This window comes from Pterocles gutturalis, unplaced genomic scaffold (assembly GCF_000699245.1).
Source record: "Pterocles gutturalis isolate BGI_N339 unplaced genomic scaffold, ASM69924v1 scaffold5103, whole genome shotgun sequence".
Lineage (NCBI taxonomy): Eukaryota > Metazoa > Chordata > Aves > Pterocliformes > Pteroclidae > Pterocles > Pterocles gutturalis.
The window spans coordinates 34,530-54,681 of NW_010125361.1; the positions used below are offsets into that span (position 1 = coordinate 34,530).

Consider the following 20,152-nt stretch of genomic DNA (forward strand, 5'->3'; position numbering starts at 1 on the left):
TAAAAACATAAAGTATTTGTGTTGGGAAAAATTAATTGTTGATAGACTGTTGTCTGAAAGAATGTAGAGCAGTACTTGGCATCTGCCTTCTGACCTGTGGTTTGTAAAACACAGTCCTCAACAGGGGACTTTCAGCAATAAGGTACTGCTACAGCTAGAAGGACCCGACATAAAATGTGTTGTTGCCGTGTTGCAAATATTAATCTTCTCTTTTATCCCCACCTGCCTCCACAAAGTTATATTGCTTTCATATACCAAAAAGTAAGAAGAAAATACACTGTTTCAGGAATTAGGCAGTGGGATTCTTTTTATTAATCTCCAGTGTTTTTTGGTACACATCTACAATCTTACCAAATTTGTTCAAAGGAGAATTAGAACCACTGGAATTGTATTTCTGAATTTTTCATGATCATTTCTTCAGTTCTTGCCTGCCAATGAACACCACAGGATACAAGATGGGTTATAATGTATTCTCCTTTTGTTACTAGGTCAGTACTTCTAATTCTGAGCTTGTCTGTGTCACTGGGAGTATCAGATAATTTACTCGGAAGGAAGCCTCTGACATGCTCAGAGTTAGTTTACTTAGCAAAAAACATCTGTGCAGAAAAGCTTTGATTACTGTAAGAATGTAACTTAACTGCACTGAAGAGTCTATGTGGGTCAGAGTGTATATTCTGGATCAGGAAACTAACATGATTCTGTGTTTGAGTGTGTATGCTGTCCATGAAATTAGTAACTTCTAAAAGGATTCAGTGCTATTTAGAATATGCATTCACTGTCTAGTTTTTTTTTCATATTTTGTCTCTTTCAAAACCTTCTTCTTTTAAATAATTTTTTTAAGAAGAAAAATTGTAGCATATGGAAACAGATTTGATCAATTTTGTCTAATTTGAAATATCAACAAACGATTTTGAAATGTACCTGTTAAATATATCTCCTATGTATACGCATGGAAGAGCAGACCTGTATATGTCCTGATTCTTTTCTGTGCATTAGACAGCAGATTTTGCTACCAAGTCAGTGTCTGCTGTGGGAATGCTTATTTAATGTAAATTTATAGAAATTGTATCAAACAGGTATTCAACAAATCGCTATATTCTACTTTTAAACAGCATGCGCTGACCCACTCAGGGGATGTTACCTGCAAAGAGGAGAGATGCAGTGAAGGATTTCTCTGGAGAGTGTTTTGCTCACATTAGGATTAAACTGCAGTCAGGAAGCTGTGCAGAAGCAGGCATCTTTGTAATTTCCTTTGTGCTACAGCTATTACACTTCTTAACCTTTCACTGGATGAGACTTTAAGATGTGGAAATAAGGGAAAAGTGAATTAATTGCAGGGTATTCTAGCCTCTCTTTTTTAATACTTGCCACTGTTTCTGTTCTGGTTTTTGTTTCCAGTTACAAGAAAACACACGAGACCCTGAGCCATGCAGGACAAAAAGCAACAGCAGCTATCAGCAATGTGGGAACTGCTATCAGCAAGAAGTTCGGAGATATGAGGTATAGGGACCTGCTGCTTCTCTGGTCTTATTTTGAGGACAAAAAGTATAAGTCATCTGTCAGCTCTTCTTTTCCTTCTACCTTAATGTTTTAAAGGTTCAAGTGGTTTGTAGTCATAGTATTTTATAACATTAATGGTGTCAAACAAAAAGTAGGATTAATGATGAATGAAGATACAATTCTTATTTGAGTCCTGGTTTAAAAAAAAAAAAAGTGCAATTTGAAATCCTTTTGGAATGACTTTGCAAGCTCAAGGAAATGTATAAGTAAAATGGAACAAAAAAAAAATTGCTGTTAGATCTTTATTAACCCAATTTTATTCATACATGGATTCTGGAGACCAACATCATCTGAAGAAAACAAGCCTGCCTTGAAGCTCCTTGTGGAAAGATAGATCAAAAAATATGTCAAGCTATTTTTGTCAGCTTTTTCAAGATGTACAAAGGCAAAGTTTTGTTCTGCAGTTTTATCTATAAAAATGATATGATGAAAGTAAGAAGGGTTCAGGTCACGAGAACTGTCACTTAAATGGAACTTAAATGTCAGGCTTTATATGTTGATGTATCTTTACACATGTTGATGCTAAAGTTTCCCAGAATTAGAGTATAAATGAAATTGTACACTGTAAACCAGCACTTTGGTGGTAGGATTACAGAACTTCTCCTCAGGTGTATTAGGAAGTTGGTTTTTTGTAATTAAATAAATGGACATGGGTAACTCTACAATATATTGTTTGAGCTGCAGAATTAGGATCTCATTTATTCAAGATGTTGGTATGTACTCACTTTTTTGGTAATTTTTTAATTTGTGAGGTAACCATATCCTAAGAACTGTGTGAGTCCATTTTGCAGTATTTCAAATTTATATAGGTTTTTTTACTGCAAATGGCTGAAACATAGTTCTTGGCAGTTAGAAATTATTTTTTACACATTCTTATTTTTAATCTGAATCGTAAATCTTTAGAGTCCCTCCTTCATATCCACATTTTACATACAGCTTAATAAAGCCTCCACAGAAGTACTACTGTTTTTCTAGGTGAAACTAAAAAAAGGAAAATCTTCATCACTGTGTGATCTGCTTTACAATGTCTTTTTCCACAATGCAGTTTAAAATGGAAATCTAGCGAGTGACTTGCAACCAGGGTATGAATATAAGCTAAAAATTGTTTGACTCAATACAGTTAAACATCCATAGGTAGTATATGCCCAGAAAAGGATATAAGAACAAGCAGGCATGCAGTTACATTTTCTGAGTACATTTTTCTAGCATTCAGCAATCTGAGAGCCAAAAACATTCTAAAACAGAGGTTTAAGCTTTCATCGAATAGTCTTTGAAGGGTTTTTCTTCATGAATTTATTTTTTTTTTAATTAATTTTAACTTGTATGAGCTTTTGGCATTTATGTCTCCCCGGATGAACAGACAGTTTTGTGTTAAAGTGTGTGGTTTATTTGTTTGTTCATTCATTCCCTATTCTGAGTCTCCCTCGTCCTTCCTTCAGTGCCTTCTGTCTCTTCTATTATGAGAAACAGTGAGTGTAGTCCTTCTGCTGTCCTTCATATCACTCATGGTTTCCTGTGGTTTTATCATATTGCCCTTCAGTTCCCTCTTTTCCAGGCTGAGGCTTCAGTTGCATGAGTTGCTTTTGCAAGCCTTTTTGCTACCTTTGTTTATTCTTACTGCCTTCCCTGTATTCATAGTTGTATTGTATATTTTTGAGAAATGCACTCTATTTCTTTTCCTGTTCTTTTATTACACTTTCTCCTATAATAAAGACAAGCCCACTGCTCAGTGAACAGGTCCTGTTGGTGCTTCCATCCTTTGGATCCTACAGCAGTGACCAAAGAGTTAGTGTGCCAAATACCTTGAACAGTAGCTCTTGACTATAGAGGGAAGGATGATTCCAGCAGTTCAGTACTTCTCAGGTCCTGTTGCTTGTGTTTTGTGTAGGGTAAGAGATGATCTGCAAAGACAGAAAGTCTTCACTGTAATAGAGCATGTTTTTCCTTAAATATTTCCCTTAATTAATTACGGCTACCAAATTCCTTTGTCCAACCTCTCAGTACTAACTCCCACCCCCATAATGATCATACTTCTGACTAGCACTTGGAAAGCAGATGGGTGTATTTATCCCATGGGGTATTTATCCCATTAGCCCTTTAGCCAAGTGCTCAAAGCAGAGGCTAAGTCCATAAGCATTTTGATTAATTGAGAAGCTTGTTTCTAGTAGCTTTCTTTGACCAAAATTATTACCTTGAGCTTGGTTGGGAATCTTTCAGGAAAATGTGGACTACCAGCACTGCCATTTTTTGTGGACGCTTACTGTTTTCAGTTAAGGTCTTGGGGGAGAGTTTTCCAGACACTTGATAATGAAGCAGCAAGTGGTATAGCCAGCATCCCATAGTTACATAAAGCATGGCATGGCCTGGGCCTTCTGCATCTTCTGAACATCCTAAATCTGGAGTAAGGGTCGGTATACTTCCTTTAGCCACAAAGCTGGCCTAAGATCTTGGCTCATCTTGGGCAGGTGCAGTTCTGTGTGGGGTCACGCTGTAAACCTTACCACTTAAACGACCTGCTCTCCCACTCCAGTGCCAGCCGTGTTTGGGGGAGTAAGCTGTTTCATTGTTTAGCTGCTTTTGTCCTAATCCAAATCATTTTATTTCAGTGATCTAGTATATGGATAATCACTGTCCCCTCCCATAATGCTGATTTAAACACACATCAGACTCTGGCCTAATTCTCTTGGTTAGGCATTAAGGCTGATAGTTGCCACTGGCAGTCCAGATGGAAATCCCTGTTCTGCTTTCATTCAGAGCAGACACCTGAAACTGATTTCTAAAATCCAAATGATCATCATAATTCTCAGTATGCTCAGCAGTCTGCTGTGTTTGGCCTTTGCCCCCTGCCTGTGGTGATGGTGATTTTGAAAGGGCTTGTAGTCAGCCTGACTATAAATAATGAAGCCTGCCTTATTTGTGAAACAAAATGCTGTTTTCCAGGTTGCCTGCTATGTCAGCTGTACAGAGCACCACATGAAACACGTTTTTCTGTTCTGAAGATGCAGGGTCTTAATTTTCACCTTGTATTATCTCTAAAAATATTACTAAAATATCATATATTAGCAACAGGCCAGATAGACTCACCCGAATGTGCTGTTTTGCTGTGTTAGAATTAAAGGGGGTGAAATCTACAAGAAAGGAAAAAGGCAAAATTGTCAAATCCTTTCCCCAGCTTCCCAGTGTCACAACTCTCTAATTAATCTTGTGCAAGAATAATCACTAGCAGTTTACATCTTCTAAATTTTGTATTAATTAAAACAGTACACAGATACTTCTGCTTTAGGATACAAACCAAGCACTAGTAGTACAGTTAAGATAATAGATTCTTCATGAGTAGCTCTTGTGATTAATGATATGCCATCAGGATTTTTTGTTGCCCCTCCACTTCCAACTCGTATTGTCTCCTTTAACATTTTCTGACATGGAGAAGGCTAGCAAAGGGGAAGAGGGGAGTCCCAGTTCACTCACCGGGCAGTTGTGGGGGCTCACATCTCTCAGAAGCAGAGGTTAAACTAACATTTTGATGTGGCTCTTGCTGTGTAGAGCACAAATGTGATATGCAGTTGAGGGTCTTTATCCCTTGCTCCTTTCCATACTAGTGTAGTTTGAATCTTTTTGTGCAATACTGCTGGACTACTCTGCAGCTGTCTATGTGGATTTAAGAGCTTCAGCCCTGCTGATGGCCTTTTTTTAAATAAGTCATGATACCAAGTGGGAAACTTTCTGGTTTTTGTATTGCTTTAGGAAAAAAAAAAAAAAAAGGAGATTACATACACTACACTATTACATGCACACTTACTGCATACATTTTTACTACACAAGTAAATGTGTATAAAGATTAAGCTAACAGAGACATGCATGCAAATTAGGATGCCAGCAGTTATACTGCTTATACATCCTTCATTCAACTGTCTTGTACATTTGTTTTTTTAATTACATGATCACACAGACCCCTTTGAAATTCAGTGCCTGGGTTGAGCCACCTCTCAAGATGAATGAAAGTAACATAATGCCTCATTCCTACCAGGAACTGGAAGGCACATGTGGAAAGAGACAGAAGACAGCAGGGAGGGAGAGCTTGGGAGCATGGCTGTGGCTGTTCAGTGTGCCTCTCTGGGATGACGGGAATCCACACAGAAGGCATATTTAGGTCCCAGAGGGGTGGAGGAAGGCAAAGTTCATCCCTCTGGAAAGGGGCAAGAGAAGTTCTGGGAAAGACAAAGCAGATACTGGAGGAATGCATTAACCTGTTATTTTCTAAGCATCTAGAAAATAGCATGATGGCAAAAACATAACAGGGTTTGTCAAGAACAGTTATCTTGAACTGAGAGCACCTGTCATAGAGGACAGAGGGGAGGCAGGAGATGTGCTAGAGCTTGACTTTGATGAGGCCATACTGTTTTCACAGAACTAGAGAAATACAGTTTAAGTGTTATTGCTTTAGCAGGAAGAGGGCATGGGGAATTGAAAATTATATTCAAAGAATAGGTCTCAGTATCTCACCATAATGCAGGATTTTGCAGGCGTCTGACCTGCGTGTTACTCTTCAGCATTTTCGTTACTGGTTTAGATGATGGCATCAAGTGTACACTTGAAATCCACAGACGACTACAGTGGGAGGGAATGCAAGCACTTTAGACACTAGGATTAAAATTCAAAAGTATTTTAAAGGATGAAGCAAAGCTTAAAGTGCTTTATTGACAGATGAAAAAAAAATCAAAAGCAGAGATAGGGAGCACTGACCAGCCAGCTTTGCAGATAGGGGCTTAGCAAGTGCTAGGCTAGTGGCTCACAAATGCAGCTGAACGGGGGCACAGGTTATTTCTAAAGGCTGTGAAATCTCTCTCATTGGTAGTTTTTAGAAGCAGGTTAGGCCAGTATCTGTTGGAGATGGCTCAGGTGTAATTAAACTGCTTTAGTGATGTGGGAATTGATTTTTCCTATGCCTTTATTGTTGTGCCTTTTGGGGGGTTTTCTGTTGTCGTGGTGGTGGTGGAGGCTTTGCGTAGCCTTTTGCTGTGCATTTCTAGGATTTCCTTGATCTAGAGATGTTCTGGGCACTTAAAACTGTTGCTGAACTCATTGTGAGCTGAATTCCTTGAAGTATTGTAGTTGTCAAACTATAAAATGACCATTCTCAAACCTCTTGTGTCTCTGATATCCCCTAGAAAGCAAATAGTAATACTGTCTTGCATCATAATGTAATACCATAACATCATCTTTTGCTCATGGGTGAAGCAGTTGTCTTCTTTCATTTCTACTGACACTCACCCTTTCATTTGTGCTGGTTTTTAGAGCTCTGCAGTAATGCAGATTTCCTTATTGTATGGCTGTACAAGTATCTGTATAAGTAAGGAGAAAGGGGTGGCTGTTACGGGGAGCAGCAGGTAGTGAAAGGAGGCTACGTATGGCAGCAGTATTACTTAAGCTGGTCTAAGAAGAAATAAGTTGTAAAGATAAATCCATGAATGTCTGAGATGCACCAGTATACATGATGATAAGCCCTGTAAATAACTGTGAAGAAATCAATGCTTTTCTTCAGAGCAAGGTATGAATATTGTGCAGTAAATAATGCATCACACCATATGTGAAAAACAAGTAAGTTCATTACGTGTGCACCATCTATCTGGATCACTGCACGAGGCAGGTGTCCCCTTGAAGTGGTCTGTAATAAAAGACTGCATCAGTAACACACAGATGAAGGAGAGCCTGTCTGCCTCATCATTTCTCAACTTTGGAATCTTAATGACATCCTTTGAATATTGGATATCAGTGTGCCTCTCCCAGTTCTGATGCCTTAATTAAGTTTCTTGTGAGCTGGAAAACAGTTGCAAAGGGTTTCAGGTATTATTTTCAGCAAGGAAGAAGTATTTTAAAAAATGCCATTTAAGGAATTAAAAGCCCCTTATTTTTTCTATATCATTCTCAACTGAGAGATGATTAAGAAATCCAGAGGGAAAAAAAAAGACATTTGCTGCTGATGTACATGTACAATTCCAGTTTGCCTATACTTTTTAATGAGATTAAGGTTAGGATTTTGGGACAGTAACCAGTTAACATTGTTTAAGTCTGATCTACTGAAGAGAACACAAATTCTAGTAGACAAAACTTCTGCTGTTCTGTGCACATGGAATAGTGGACTGCATAACGAAGGAGTGTGTGAAAATTTTTGCTTTGAAGGAATCTCAACTGATCCATGTTCTAGTGTGAATTCCAGCATCAAGATTTGAATGTAAATGATTTTATTTTTCTACTCAGGCAATTTGACATGCTACAGGTGTATGTGTATTTTTATTATGTTTTCATAATAGTTTTAACTCTTGCTTTTCTTTCCTTGTGCATCCACCACAGATCGCACTCAATTAGGTAAGACACATTACTCTCGTAGAATACTGCCTCTGTATTTGACAGGATTTGTTTTATGGAATGTAATGCAGTAACCACCTTCAGCATCATTATAAAAACATATGCTACTTACACTGTAATGCTTTATTTCTACAGCATGGTGAGTATAATGAAGAAAGAACTGGACTAAGTGGGAAGACCTATTTATACGTAATCCCATTCTCTCAGCCATCTTTTTCTGTCAGAGATTGGAACATAAACAACAAAAGCTCAGTAAAAATTCTATTCAGAGAGCAGAGTTTTATAAAGATTCTGTAAAGAATGTAATTACCTCCTCTTCAATAAACCAAAAGTATATTAGTCATGAAGTGTATACAGTTACTCTTTTGGGGAAATTTCCAATAGTGGGCCAAGTTCTTAACATGATTAAAGGGGTTCTTTATATTTAGAGCTTGAATTTACTGATGCTGTGAAGCAATTTAGTATATGATGAATTGTAAAACAATGTTATGTGCGCTCAAAGATTCTATAAGTGGTTTGGCTTTATGTCAGTTCACCCAAGAGAGAGGGGCTGAACAGCCCCAAATCCCCTGCAGCCCCTCTGGCCTTGTAACATTGGCAGTGCACAGGACAGCTCAAGGACAATTTTTCTGTTCAGCTAAGTGATCCTAACATGGACTTTTAATTCACTGAGAAAACTTCAAAGTGAGGCATAGATTGACCCTTGTATCTCACTCTGACATGAAACCAAAATGTAATATTTAGTAACCTTTGTCATGAAGGATCTCTGTTCTCTGCCTCTTCACTGATCACCATCACAGACACGTGTGTCTTTAAAAACCTGAATGTTTTAGACTTCTAATTAAAAGAAGATGTTGTCACTGTTCCTTTAACTTGCATCCTTACCTCTTTAAAGAATTTAAAAGATGAACTCGGTGAGATGTGCACTTAGTATTCAGGTTGTCTGTGACATGCCATCTCTCAGCTGTGTGAATTTAATTTGGCGCAATGTAATCTTACTTAGACCTTCATAGTTGAAATGTTTTGTTATTAGAAGAGAAGCAGTCTATGCTGAAATACTTACAAATTTTTTTTTGCCTATTTGTCATGTGTTACAAGACTAAAATGGCAAGCATGCTCATTTAATTTAACTAGGATTGTTAAGGATTTGCTGCACTTGTGAAATGTTTGGGATAATCTTCTGGAAGGCTTAAAAATTATGTGAAAAATTGAACACGAAACATTTGCATTGTCTGCTGTCAGTTCTTGTCTGTCTAAGCTTAGCAGAAGCCTTAAAATATACACGACAGCAAACAGTTCATGTAAGATCTCTCTGTCCCACCTGCTTGCCAAAGAGCTATTTCCTGCCCCCACCCCCCATTTCTGAATCTTGAATGTGGGAAAAAAAAAAAATCTCGTGTGTGTATATGGACACAGTGCTGCTCTGAATTTGTGTAGTTTAGAACAAACACGTGCTGTTTATGAGAGCTTTCATTTTTTAATACCATAATTATGCTTTGCTTGGTTGCAGCCAAATGTTGGTGTCCCTTTGAAGTAAAGCTCTCACTGTTCCCAATCAGGCCAGGCTGCAGCTGTCACTCACCAGTGAAAACAGCCGTGCAGGAATTTTTGAAATAATACCTACTCTTGCAGTACACAATTTACTTAAAATGTTCAGATCTAAATGTACTTATGGACAGTTCTTACACTATAAATAATGATTCACCTTCAGAATAGGCTTGATGCTTCCCAGCGGTAGGGAAGAGGTGATGCTATGATAGCAGAGTTGGCTTTGGTGGCTCAGGTGGGAGAATGTGGCTAATGTGAGTCAAGCCGTTAGGGTGAGTCTGCAGGGTTGAAGGTGTGCAAGATGATTCGGGGACACAGGAGGCTCCACTTGAATATGAGAAAAAACTTCTTCACGGTGAGGGTGACAGAGCACGGGAACAGGCTGCCCAGAGAGGTTGTGGAGTCTCCTTCTCTGGAGACATTCAAAGCCCGCCTGGATGCGTTCCTGTGTGATCTGATCTAGGTGTTCCTGCTCCGGCAGGGGGATTGGACTAGATGATCTTTCGAGGTCCCTTCCAATCTCTAACATTCTGTGATTCTGTGATCTTTGAGTGATGCAGAGGGTACGTCCTCCACTTGTCAACCTTCCAGTACTCTTCCTGCTGGGAAGTCTAAGGGAGAGGGAAGCATGGCAAGGAGAGCTGGATGAGAGCTGTGGAAAACAGCTTTCTACCCTTGGTAGTGTTAAGGTGTGAAGGAGGAGGTGAAATGTCCTAGAGAGTTGGGGACAGCAACTGCTGCAGCTGAGACCTGTCTCTGTTTGAAGAAACCTCTTGTGTAGGCAACCTCTTGTGCAGGAGCCTGTACAAATTGAGGACTGGCACTGGCTGTTTGGCCAGTGTACATTGTACATGCAGCAAAGGCAGGCAATTGCCTGCTTACCTACTGCCTTGAACCAGCTCTGCTTGTGTTTGCAAACCTGAGGAGTACTGTACTCAACCGACACAGAGCTTATCCTCTGCCTCTGTGGAACATAGAGATAGCTCTCTGTTCCTTAGTACATGTTGCATGTCTCTGTAGATAGCAAGGATCAGTTTCATTTAAATGGATATTGGCAGGAACTGTTTTGCATCATTCTTTTGAGCCCTATTAAATTGCTGGTCCGTTGACATGAGAATGTGGTAGTAAGATCTTCAGTGCTGAAAGTGACTTGGAATTCACAGGTGAGTTTGACAAGCTGTTGCCATCAGGAGAGGAAAAGTACCAGCTCTCTTGAAAAGATACATTTTTTTTTTAAGTTAATTTAAAAAAATAAAAATTATATGTTATAATCATGTTGCAAACTGGATCTTACAGCTTTTTTTCCTTATCTTTTGCTTTCATCCCACAGCTACTCTATTCGCCATTCCATAAGCATGCCTGCGATGAGGTAATATGCTACCCATATTCAGTTTGCTATGGTGATGTTCAGCAGTGTAATGAGGGGGGATTTGCGCACTTTGATCTTGATCCTGCAGTTTTTGATTGGGTGAATAGTCCCAGTTCAATCAGTTAAGGTTATTCATGTAGATAAGGGCTGCAGGACAGGCCATCTGTGTTTTTTTCCTTTTAATTGTATTAACTGTTTAATCTCTTAAAGAAGCCTTTGAGTAAATGAAGCAGTTCTGAGATGTATTTGGGTTGTTGATTGTTACCAAGTTTGAATTACTGAATCTGAAATGCAGTTGTTTTGCTGTCTCTAGAACGTCATGCAAAGCCCATTAACGTCAGAGATGCTTTCCACTCCAGCAGGCTTTGGCTTGTGCTTCTATGGAGGGATTTTACATGAGTGCTTTCGTATTTTAATGGCTGTAATCATGCTTTACTTGACTGCAGTCAAATATTGATGGCTATTCAAGTGAAGCTCTGACCATTTTCAATAAAATTAGGATCCAGCATACTTTTTACCCCCTCAACCTCTAAATAAATTAATATCCCAACTCCCTTACAAGCATGTGGGGAAAACAAATCTCCTAACTATACAATGGATGCTAATTCATTTAGCTTCAGCAGGTGGATAGTTTAAGGCAAGCGTTCACCTGTGTAACCTATGGGTCAAATCTAAAAGTCATAGAACTCAATTTCTCTCTCCTTTTGACCCTTCTTGCCCTATGAAAGGTCTATTCAGTTTGCTATGGTGATGTTCAACAGTGTAATGAGGGGGGATTTGTGCACTTTGATCTTGATCCTGCAGTTTTTGATTGGGTGAATAGTGAATGGCACAGCAAACCTATTTAACAGAAACCAAAAGTAAATCTGCATTATTTTTCCAACTGGCTTCCATTTTCTCTTTCCTTAAATTAGGGTCAGTTTAACTTAGCCTGATGAGGGATATGATGCAAATGTATTTGCAGAAATACAGGCCATCATCATGCTCCTGGTAGGTTCCCAGAATCTGTGAAGACGATGAACTGGAACGCTGAAGTTTTAGCAGCCATTGGCTTCATCACTTTACAAAATGAAACACAGCCTCCTCCACATCTTGGCCTTTCCCCACGGCGAACAAATGGATGTTGTGGTTTTAGTACATCCTGTTGGCCATGTTGTTAGGAGGTACCTTGTGCTTGCAGTGGTAGTAGTTTCTGTAATCTCTTTCTGGATATACCACAATAGATAGGTGAAAAAGAAGCTGAAGAGCTGAACACTCAAGTAACTGCTTCATTATACTGCACTGGGCTTAGGGAGATCCTGTCACTGCTTTGTTTCTTATGGTGAAAAAATTACCAAGAGGAACCCTGCTGGACAACAGTTTCTGAGCTGCGGAGCCTTCACTCATAATGAAGCACAAAGTATGCTATAATTGAGCTCTCAGTTGTCAGGCAAGGAGCAGAGAACCAGGAGAAGGTCCCCTTTACCCGCTGTAGATTTGCCTAAGTCCTTCAGGCTATCTGAACTGCTAGAGCAGGATAATAAGCTTTTGTACTCACTCCACCATGTCTACTTCTAGACATTTAAAATGTGTAGAGGCAAACGTCTTCTAGAGAGAAGCTGTGTTTCAAGTTTTGGAGGAAGAAAAAGAACAAGGTTGTCAAGCAAGCCAGCAAACCAAATGCGCGATTTGCTTTAAGAAGGAGAATCACAGCTGTTGCCCTCTTAAAAATTCTTTTAAGACATGTTCAGCTCGCAGTTTTCCAGAAACCAGTGTTGTGTTCTGTTCTATGGGGAGTGAAAAGCAAAGAAAAGCTTAGCTTTGTCAAGGGGCACCCTTGGAAAAGTGTCCCTAAAGTCTGTGTCTTTGAAAACAGCAGGACACACCTGCAGTCACAAAATCATGGAGTGGGGGGATCAGAATTTCTCATTTGGGACCCACTTCCTGTGTAGTTCTAATCTCTGTCATCCTAGCCTCAGGACATTAAACTGTCATCTTTTAATTATGTAGAATATGAACTTGCTCATCAGCTGAAAAAAAAAATTAATTTCATTCCAGCAACAACACAACTGGATAAACCATGCAAATGCAGCACTACAGCCAGCGTTCTCTGGTTGTTCTTCTGAGAACATGATAAATGGATCAGGGGGTGGGCAGGCCAGTCACAGTATGGTTTCAATTACTCGGTAGGTTCTGCTTTTACAAATGTGTAGCTAGAAAATACTCATCCAATTGGATGAGTATAATAATTGGATTTGACGGAGCACAAGTGACTGGTCATCAGCCTATAGCCCTGTGCTGCCAGCCAGCCTTCATTGTGTCCTCACATTGCTGCCGGTAAAAACTGATTAAATTGTGGAGTTACCCCATTACAGTTGCAACTGACCCTTCTTTTCTTCTGCTTTCTTTTTCTCCTAGGAATTCTCCAACTTTCAAGTCCTTTGAGGAGAAGGTTGAGACCACTGTCACAAGCCTTAAGGTAAAGGTTAGAGGCAGAGTTATGTGGCTCTGCATGTTAAAGTGTGACAGGTTAGTTGTCCCTATCATTTGTACAGGAAACCGATTGAATTTGCTGTTCCATCAACAGAACTGCAAGAGCACTAAGGGAAAATGAAGGCAATATGCAGACAAATAGTCTTTCTCTGCTTTGTTACTAAGAAATTACTTCTGTTGTCTGTGAAAGTAAACAAATGGTCTCAGAATTTCCAAAAATACGGCCATACTAAAATGATAAGCAGAGGTATCTCATAAGGTGTGGCCACGGTTGATTATGCTGTGCAAGGCAGAGCCATGGGCAGATGCATGGTCAGATTTTTAAAGCAGTGTGGCCTGATGAGTTTTGTGATGTGCCCTGCCAGACAGGTGCAGCTGTGTGCCTTGCAAAGTGAACTTCCATCCCTCAGCTACACTTCTTTCACACTAGAGATGTACTCGCCAAGTGCCCGTTACTTGGCTGGTGGGAGCTGTTGTGTAACTCAGGTGTGGTTCACACTACCAGCGTGGCTCTTAGCACCGACCTCATCTTTCTTTAATGCAGGTGTGTCTCCTCTCAAATTTCAATGTCTTGCCTGGAATTCAAATTTCAAAACTACATTGACATATTTGCGGTGGGAGAGGAAGATCTGATGGCAAAGTTACCAGTTATCACTAGTAGCACTTCTTAAGGCTCTGTGTACAGCAGGACAGAGCATGGCAAATTTGCGGTGAACTAATCTTTGCTGCATGGCAAGGCACGTTCAAGGGGGGAACAAGAGGGTTTGTCTCCTAATGGTTCTTATTCATCAGGGAAGGTAAAGTGTGCTCATAAAATGGTATTTCACTTTGCTGCAATAGAAAAATTCCAACACATTCCAAGTACAGTCTGTCAGTGGACAAGGGCCAAATTGATCACCCCTCATTTTAGAGTGAACTGAAAATACTAGATTAATGTCAAAGAGTGTTACAACTTGTAAAGCATTAAAAAAGGCAGGAAAATGGCCTTCCACTTGGGGCAGAAGGAAGGACATTCCTTGTTAGAGAAAATGCAAATTACAGCTAGAACTGAAGCAGCAGGTGCACAGGAAAGGTCTGTGGTTTCCATGACACTGTGAAATTGCACAGCAGATAAAATTTTCCAGTCAGTGTCTGAGGAAAGTAAGCAGCGGAGAGCTTATTTTTGTTTCTAATGTCCATCAAAGAACACAGAGTTGCTCTATCATTTTCAGCTTTTGAATGTTCACATTTATTCAGTGATAGGCAACTTTTACTTGTTTTAGTGATATTCTGACAACTTTAAGTCATGATAGTGTAGGGTAATGTCATCTCCATTGCACTGTGTCAGAGAAGGAAATGTTACTGCAGTTTCACAGGTAGGAGGCTCCCTGCCAGGGAAGACTAGGAGCATCCCAAGGAGCTAGAATGGAACACAGACCTCCTGATCCCCAGCTCAGTGCCTCTGTAAACCTTCCTATTCATTCTTTTCACCTTAGCTGCAAATGCATTTTATACTCAATGTGACTGTAGGAGAAATAATTCATGCAGTGGTTTGTATCAGCTTGAAAGGTCTAAATTCCTGTCTGTTGCAGCCAAGCGTATCACTTGCTTATCTCTTTATGTTCCTTCTACCCGTTTAGGTAAGAGATGCAGCTCACTGGAGCACCTGAGGTGTGAACAGGATTTTTGTTGTTTTTTTCACCACTCACAAGTTGGAAGAAACTACATTTTTTTGTACCCATTTAGTCACTAAATGTACTCGGAGCGCTTTCAGTAGTACTTCTGGCTCCCAAGTTTGCTTCTAGACAACTCTATACTCCACAAAACCATTCCTTACACTTAGGCCAGCCTGTGAGAGGGGCAGCTTCAAGCCTTTTGCCTTGCTTTGAGGGGTAAAGGACAAATGTGAGTGATGTCCTTTCTGCATCAGGGGAGGGATGTCTGTTTCCAGTCACCTCAGTGTGTCATTCAGAAAGATGAAAAGTCAATTCAAACTGCATAGCTCTGAAGACCATTTCTTCTAACAGTGATCTGCTTGAAGAGCCTGATCTTATTTTGCTGATTAAGCAAAGGAGTCCTTTTAGAGGAGACTATTTGTCATACCAGCTCTTAGTCTATCATGTGTTCAGGGTGCTCTGAGATCAACCTTTAAGAAATCTTTAGTTAAGGAGAAAACAAAAAGTCTTGAATCTAAACTAATCTTCCACATCCCATGAAACCTTCATTGTCCAGCTTTATGGGCAAACCCACTGGCATTTTCTGAAATACTTTGTTCTCTTTCTTTCTTTCATTTCTTTGTGCAAATGGAGAAAGGAAGCTGGAGTCGTGGACCTAAGGTGCCACCAACATAGGCTGTGCACAACTGGGCGAGTCTTGGCACTGTTCTGCCTTTTCCCTGCCTCCGTTTCAAGGCTTGCAAGATTAGGAAGACTGGGGCAGGGGGGTGATCATAGACTGTCTCTTAAATTCTAGGATCCTGTTATGACCTGAAAGAATTGAAAAATTCACAGACAGGTTTCTGATAAAAGAACTGCATTACCATCTTCCCCTGCCCATTACCTATATTAATTACAAATCTTCTGTGGTCCTGCAATGTTCTGCAGTCGGCCAAAAACTGATGTTCAGATTTCATACATTTAGAAGTCAAATGTCAAATTAGATGTTATTTGCTTGTGAATTTGGACTTGCAGCTGTCTTAGGAGAGTGTGTTAGTTCAGCTTCCCCTGAAAATCAACAGGACCTGGGTGCCTGACTCTCTTCAACCTGCTGAAAACCAGAACACTGATGAATTAAATGTTTGTTGTAAACACTGGGATATTGGCCAGAAGCATTCAGTAGTGACTTACATAATTCTTGGTTTTGGATGGAAGAGTACACAGAAAAGCAAATAGAAAAAGAAAATGCTTTAATGTTTCTGATTTTGAGGTGTCCAAATTCAGATGCACCTTATCAGAGATACTTGAAAAAGTGCAGGAATGGTCTGCTTTCACCATCACTCTGATCGGTGTTCTTTTGAGATTTTTAATTGGCAAATAAAAGTAATGAGTTTTGCCATAAACATTTGATAGTAGCTTCACTAGACAGTGGCTGCCTTTTCACTGCAAGTTCTGAGCCCACGATTATTTAACAATATATGTATTTTGTATTGTGGTTTGCAAAAATCAGTCATGGACTGATACTTTCTTAAACTCGGCACAGCCCACTAGACTGGATGCAGATTTTTACCTCTTGAAATGGGAACTTTTAGTAACTGTGACTCAAAATGGTCAGAGCAAATATCAAGCCTACTACTACCTTATTTTATTGAACTTTCAAGCTAGGCAAGCTCCTATGCTAGCTGATGAAACAAAGCATTATATAAGATTAACCCTTTGGAAACTTAGGACGCAAAGTTCATTTAATTAAAATAATCTTCCTAAGCATTCAGTGGCTGAAAGGCTGGAAAAATGCCAGCTTGTCTTTTAAGTCCTGCTGCAGTTCTAGGATAGAATAAAAAGTTTTGCCATTTTCAGGCTTGAATCAACTTTGAGTAGGCATATCAGCAAGCCAAACCACAAATGAACGTTCACTTACCAAGACAACCCAGTCAAAACAGCTTTGTCTCTTCATCACTTAATCTTGACCATTTCCAAGTCTTTAGATAAAGCTCTGTTAGGAAAACTGTATTTCAGAGATTTAGTCATATGGGTTTTTGTTTTCAATACTTATATTTACAAATTCACCAAAGTGAAGCATTTTGAATGTAGATGACCTGTGTGCACATTGTCATATGTTTCATTCATGGAGTTTGGTAACTTCCTCCCCACAGGAAAATGCTGTGGGCAGTTTTATATATCAATATCTAGGTAGCTACAAGTATGTAAAGGGAGACAAGCTGCTGGTTTTGCTTTTTGGTTACTATAGTGCTTCTACTGTCCAAAATCCCAGTACAGTTTATGTATTATTTTGAAAGCAGCTGTGTTACCATTGCTGGTGGATGGGCCACTTTACTCAGCAAATGAACCAGTTCATTTTAATACCTGTCTCTTTCCAGCCTGCCTATAACAAGAAAAAACAGTGAAACCAGTGTGAGCTACTCTTGTCAAGAATTGCACTAAGTTTACTGGTAGGATCTAGGGTCCGGCCTGGGATCTACTTAGGGAATGGTTCCTCTAAGCATACGATAAATGACACTGGCATATTTTATGATTGCAGCCTAGAAGTTTAGGAGTTGGGGGAAGAAGGGGCTTGCTTTATTTGACTGCTGTAGCTTTCGCTCTAACAAAAACCCAACCCCACATGTTCCCTGCCTGCTTTGAGCCATGTTCTCAGCCCTCCCATAGCCACGGGGTGGAATGCAAATGCGACTTGCTACAGTGTGAGCAGGGGCACTTGCTGTTCTCTTTGTTTGCCTTGTTTCAGACCAAGGTTGGTGGGACAAGCCACACGGGGGGCAGTTTTGAAGAAGTTCTTAGCTCTACAGCCCATGCCAGCGCTCAGAGCAATCTTGTTGGCACCCGACTCCCTGAGAGCGAAGAAGAGCTTCAGTGTTAGACCACAGGCCCTCCTGAGCCTCATATGCCTCTCTTCAGACTTGCCCAGCCAGTGATTTTTAGACCTCCCGTGCCACCCAACTTGTGCAACAAGGTTTCATCAGCTTTGGAAAAATTGCCTCCCTGGCCTTGTGCTGGAGAAATGTCTCCTCTCTCTGTTTGTATTTTGGATGGGCCATTTTATCATCAGGTACTTTGTACACCACATGAGTCATTGACTTACAATGCTCTAAATTCTATGTTAAGTGACCAAAATAGTTTTAATTTTCATGTACATTCTCTCCAACAATCTCCCAGTCTCTGGTTCTTGTTTCTTATTTCTTTTAGTTTATTGTTTTCTATCTGTTGGTTTCCAACTCCCCTTCCAGTGCCACATCAGACAGATGGACCTAGAGCTGTGCAAAGATTTCTACTGCCAGCAATAGTCCGTGTACCAACTGTCTACCAGCCATACCAGGTGCCCTTCGCTCAGGAGTGTCTGTACATGATCTATTTGCCAACGGAATTAAATCACACTGTCACAAAAAGTTTTTTCTCCTTCACCGGTACAGTTATTCATATAGAAACTGAACCGATCACAGCTGCTGATCTAAGATGATCATTGTAGCTGGAGAAGTGTCAGTTTAAAAATATGTTCCATTCCTTGCTTTCTCTGGTTTGATAAGACTTGACAGAATAAGTTAATTACAAAGTGAAGTGGAGTGGAGGGAACTTCCAATACATTTGCCTCTGTGTCTTCCCCTCAAAAATAAGGGAAAGTATAGTTACAAGCCTCAGTCAAGATACAGCCTTAAGTGAATACACAACCAACAACTGGCTATAGATGTGCCATAGGTGAGAGAGCCCATGCCTTCAGTCTGCATTTCAGAGCTGCTGGTGTAAACCTTGTTATCTCACAATACACAGGATGAGTAGGTACTTCACTCCTGGTGTCAAATTTTGTGCTTCACTCTAGGACATAATTCCAACAACAACATTGTATCTGCTTAATCACCAGAAGCCAGTCATTTCTCTGCTTTGCTTCAGCATGTTTTCTTGCATCCTTTTAACATTTTTTTTTCTAAGAAAAGAGCAGCACGCTTGTGACACTATCTTGCTGTCAAGGGAGCATGTGTCAGTCTGCATGTTGCATTGGTCAGTTCACCAGACTGAGATGAGCACAAGTTTATCAATAAAGTATAAACAAGATGGAAAACAGTCTGGCTGCTTTCAAAATGGATGCCTTTTTTTGAGCATAAGCCAAAACTTCAAATCAGTGTTGGTGAGTTTGAAATTACAGACTGCTTAAAATCTTTCTTGTGAGGAAACTTGGCTTTAAGTGAGTTATTTTCCTGTGTGGCTTTTATTATAGTTTTTACAAAGTTGGAAGTCCTTTCATATTGTTCTACTGGAGATAAGTTAACTTGGACATTTATATCAAATGCCTCTCTAGTTTAATTTTTAGCATGGAAGCAAAGCTAATTAGGTTTTTTTTAGTACAGTTTTCCTGTGATTGTGCTAGCTTATTTTATGTGGTTTTGTGCATAAGTGTGTATTTATTTAAATGAAGATACTAATGGTCAACTTAGTTTGTGTAAATGAAGTTATTGATATTCTAATAAATTTCTTTTACAATTTGTGATGTTTTAATTTTGTGTATTTACCAGTATTGCTGTGCATCTCTAAGCCTTGCTATGTCACTACAGCGTATCAAGGTAAATTGCAAGAACATAATCTGCTATTCCTGCAGTTTTTAAAATCTGTTCAGTCCCTTCTGGACCTGAAATTCCTCATGGAAATTGGTGGCCCAAGTTTTGAAAGTGTTGCAGTTCAAAGAACAATGATTAAACTGAGTTCAGTTAAATGCATGGTAGAAAACATCTAGTTTTAACACTGTAGCCCTTTTGAGCAGGGCCAGCAGCTAAAACAAGGTTTAAAACATGGAGTCCAAGTACTGTCATCTTCTACAGGACACTAGTTTAGACCTCATTTTATTCATAGATGTATGTATATACGTATACACACAGGGAAGTGCTTCTGGGAAAGCAGTAAATTGTTTTTAACTACACTTATTAAGAGCATAGTTTAAAGAGCTTGTGTCAGTCTGACTGTTAGTGGAGGTAGGTTGGGCAGACAAGCTTCTCTTCCATCTAAATCCTTATGTGATAGTCATGACAGCAGCTGCTCAACTCTTGATATGGCAATCAGGAGAAAGACAGGGGAGGAGGTGACTTCCTCATAGGTTGTGTGTCCAGGGCCTGGCACACTTTTCTGACACATGAACAGTGTACTTCAGTACTGCGTTAGGAAGCCTGAAGCCCCCCAGGCTGTTTGCCAACCTTTCTAT

The 20,152-nt window shown here is 39.8% G+C and overlaps 1 protein-coding gene across 4 annotated transcripts in view; it reads left to right on the forward strand.

Annotated features, from left to right (window-relative positions):
* Window positions 1–17,827, forward strand: part of TPD52L1 (tumor protein D52-like 1) — a 32,793-nt gene extending 14,966 nt beyond the window's left edge. Inside the window, exons 4-8 of one of the 4 annotated variants that reach the window (XM_010078519.1) lie at window positions 1,399–1,500; window positions 7,912–7,926; window positions 10,805–10,843; window positions 13,241–13,301; window positions 17,696–17,827. In XM_010078519.1, coding sequence (XP_010076821.1) covers window positions 1,399–1,500; window positions 7,912–7,926; window positions 10,805–10,843; window positions 13,241–13,301; window positions 17,696–17,827 — 349 coding nt within the window. Of the gene's footprint in view, window positions 1–1,398; window positions 1,501–6,425; window positions 6,429–7,911; window positions 7,927–10,804; window positions 10,848–13,240; window positions 13,302–17,695 lie in introns of those variants that run through there. The other 3 variants (XM_010078522.1, XM_010078523.1, XM_010078520.1) reach the window with 3 other exon arrangements.
* Window positions 17,828–20,152: the final 2,325 nt, after the last annotated feature.